Below are 3,992 nucleotides of genomic sequence, written 5' to 3'. Positions count from 1 at the left end.
TCATTTAACTTCTGCTCCACCTCTTCCACTTTCTTTCTACCTTCCACCACCATTCTACAGCTGCTTTCACGACTTTTATTCAGATCCTCCAACTCTTTCTCTTTCCGCTTTATTTGTTCCAAAACTGAAGCGTCCTTCATGTCATGGCCCTTTATTTCACCTTCCCTTTTCGCTTCCCCCGTTGAAGTGTCTTCACTGCTTCTCGCACCTGCTCCACCAGCTTTGAATAATCCAACGGACCGCCCGATGCTCTTCTATTGTATGTCCGTTTCTTCGGCTTCATACTTACGGATTTACCGCCCCCTGCCGGCGTCCGCGATGTACTAGCCACAGGTACTGCTATCCCTTCCGTAGCTACATCTCCTACACATGATTTTCTTCCACCGACTGTCTTCGTCACCAACTCATCGTTGTGGAAGAACTCCTCCAGCATCGCTGACAGCTCCGATTCGTTTAAGCTAATCACTGACGCATCTGCCGCATCATACTGTCCCAATTCAGCCATTTCACTTAATCTTTTCCTTTATACATGTCTCTTAAATATCTTCAAACCACCCCACCCTAACAGCCCTCACCTCCTTCATTTTCTCCCACTCACATTTTCTTACGTTGTTATAATCTACTTCGCACACGGTCTTCCTTAGTGTTTCTCGAGACACCTCTGGTTACATCTAACCGATATGATTCGTTGTCCGGACTGCGATACGTCATCAAATCAAAAAGCTTCGTGTCGTAAACGATTACAGTACCATCCTAATTCCTCGCTACCCAATAAAAAACCGAAATATGCTGCATCTGCCACCTCTTCCGACCGCTGGTGTGAAACGTGCAAAATATATGTTCCTCAATCTTCGTACAACGGTCACCTGCGCACCCTACAGCATAAACAAAATTGTTGTTCACCTCTCGAGGAGGGAATCGGTTTCCTTTCCTCTGCTTTCGCTAGCAGGATTGCTTCGTTTCGTATTACGTCTGCGAAATACCTTCTATCGTATAACGACTTCTTCACCGATGTTCTCGACAAATGCGTGCGTGTTATACGTAATCAGATCCACCTCCACGACACGCTTAAAATAAATCTCGAAGTTTTTGGACGTTACGTGCACGAAACCAAACACTTGGTTGAAATTAAATCCTTCAACACCAACAACAAAGTTGTGACTCGATCCATCGATCTTCCCAATCTTCTACAAAACTTCTTTAAGATACTTGAGGCTAAAGCGTCAGAGTTTCAAGAACGAGAGTCAGGTAACTCATCCTTCTTTAGTATACGTTTCATTTCATTTAACATTTCCCCATTTCTACAGGATGGATTTTAGAAAGGGTTCTTTTCCTTGAAATCAACTTTAACAAGTACAATCCGCTGAGAGCGTCTTCCTACATTCCGTTACCGAAACAAATTTTATTCAAGAAAGCGGTTGTGAATGTGCGAAACGACGATCACGCCTGCTTCGCATGGGCAATTACGTCAGCTCTGTATCCCGCACAAGCGAACCCGCAAAGAACTACTTCCTATCCACATTACTCCCGCACTTTGGACTACGACGGTATCCAATTTCCTATGAAATTAACTGACATACCGAAATTTGAATCGAAGAACCACTGCTCTGTGAATGTCTACGGGACTGAATCCGTTTTGAAAGATGGAAAGTGGACATGGGAAATCGTTGGCCCCCTTTACTACTCACCCATCAAGCGACGGCTACACTTCAATCTGCTCTTGCTCGATGATGATCTAGGAAATAATCATTACTGTTGGATAAAGGACATGTCCCGTTTACTTTCTCAACAACTTTCTAAAACTGGACATCGCAAATTCTTATGCGACGGTTGCCTACAATACTTCTCCACTTTACCTCACCTACATCGTCATCAGCAGCATGACTGTAATCATGTCTACACCAGCCTTCCCAACGGTGATTTCAAGATGGATAAGATGGGTAGGTTTGTCCCCAATCACATTTTAAAATTTGAAAATTATCAGAAACGTATCAAAGTACCATTTGTTGTATACGCAGACTTTGAAACCGTACTGCGACCAATTCACACATGTTTTCATGACCCTAATAAGACTGCCACCACATCCACCCACAAACATCAACCTCATTCCTTTGCTTATTTGATGAAGTGCTCCTTCGATGATTCCCTCTCGAAATTCAGATCGTATCGAGGCCCCGATTGCGCCAATCAATTCGTTACAACTCTCGATCGAGATGTTTCTGATATTTATCATCGATATTTGAAGATCGTTTCTCCCATGATACCCCTGACAGATGAAGAAATACGTCTCTTCTCTGACGCTACCTCTTGCAATATTTGCGAAGAACCCTTTCTGGACGATGACGTCAAGGTGCATGATCATTGTCATTTGACCGGTAAAGTTCGATTAGGAGCTGCTCACTCCAGATGTAATTTAAATTACAAACTACCCAACTTTGTACCTGTTTTTTTCCACAACCTCTCCGGATATGATTGCCACTTGTTTCTAAAGGAAATGGCTGTGAACGATGTTAAATTTACCGTAATAGCTCAAAATAAAGAAAAATACATATCCTTTTCCAAATTATTACGAGTTGATACGGTTCAAACTGAAACAGACGACTCAACACAAAATGTGTTCGTGAAGATTAGATTTCTCGATTCCTATCGTTTCATGGCTTCCTCCCTCGACAAGCTGTCGGATGAACTTGATGCTCATCAATGTTTGCAAGTGAAAAAATACTTTCCCGATCCTAATCACTTTCAACTTATGCGACGAAAAGGTGTTTTCCCTTATTCCTACGTTGATGATGTTGCTAAGCTTGATGAAACAACATTTCCACAGAAAGACGATTTCTTCGATAAATTGACTTCCCTCCCCGTTTCCGATGACGATTACAAAAGAGCTAAAACTGTTTGGAATACTTTTTCATGTTCAACTCTAGGAGAATACTCCGATATCTACTTGAAAACAGATGTTCTTTTGCTAGCTGATGTTTTCGAGAATTTCCGACAAATATGTCTCACCACTTACGACTTAGATCCTGCTCAGTATTACACAGCGCCAGGGCTTGCGTGGGATAGTATGTTAAAATTCACTCGCGTTAGTTTACAACTTCTGACTGATATCGATATGTTAAAATTTTTTCAAAAAGGGGTACGTGGAGGAATAAGTCAATGCGTTCAAAGAATGCACTTCGCTAACAACCCTCACATTCCCGATTACAACGCGTCCGCGCCTACCTCCTACATTATGTATTTGGATGCTACTAATTTGTATGGACATAGTATGAGTCAAGCACTTCCTATTTCCCACTTCCGTTGGCTAACCCAAGCCGAAATTGATGAATTGAATGTTCTCTCTTTACATGCTTCTTCTGAATACGGTTACGTACTTGAAGTAGATGTTGAATATCCCCAACACCTCCATGATTTACATGCTGATCTCCCCTTTTTAGTTGAAAACATTATCTCTCCTGCTAATGTGAATGGTAAAGTCAAAAAACTGATACCGAACCTTATGAATAAGACAAAATATGTTCTTCATTATCTTACGCTTCAACAAGCCCTTCATAATGGACTACGATTACTTAAAGTTCACAGAGTTATCCAGTTTAAACAGTCCCACTGGCTTAAACCTTTCATCGATTTAAATACCCGACAACGTAATTTGTCTGAAAATAAATTTGGGAAATCATCCTTCAAATTAATGAACAATAGTGTTTTCGGAAAAACAATGGAGAACGTTGATAAACGAGTTGATGTAAAATTAGTCACTCATTGGCAAAATTGTGGACGCTTTCTTGGTGCGGAAAGTTTAATAGCTAAATCTAATTAAAGATATTCACTCCCAATTTCGTAGCCATTCAGATGAATAAATTATGTATTATTTACGATAAACCTCTCTACGTTGGTTTGACTATCTTAGATTTATCAAAAGTTGTTATGTACGACTTCTACTACACCTTTCTTAAACGAAAATATCAACACAACATTTCCTTGATGTACATGGA

General features: G+C 40.8%; 1 protein-coding gene across 1 annotated transcript; it reads left to right on the top strand.

Moving 5' to 3' along the window:
- Positions 1–680: 680 nt before the first annotated feature.
- LOC112904359 lies at positions 681–3,785 on the top strand (the record flags this gene model as incomplete). Its single annotated transcript, XM_025974182.1, has 2 exons — positions 681–1,248; positions 1,308–3,785. Coding segments are annotated over exons 1-2 (3,046 nt in total), but the record flags the coding sequence as incomplete, so codon positions are not given.
- Positions 3,786–3,992: the final 207 nt, after the last annotated feature.

Source organism: Agrilus planipennis, unplaced genomic scaffold (genome assembly GCF_000699045.2).
Source record: "Agrilus planipennis isolate EAB-ADULT unplaced genomic scaffold, Apla_2.0 scaffold198, whole genome shotgun sequence".
In the NCBI taxonomy this organism is placed as follows: domain Eukaryota; kingdom Metazoa; phylum Arthropoda; class Insecta; order Coleoptera; family Buprestidae; genus Agrilus; species Agrilus planipennis.
This window is presented reverse-complemented; position numbering and strand designations above follow the sequence as displayed.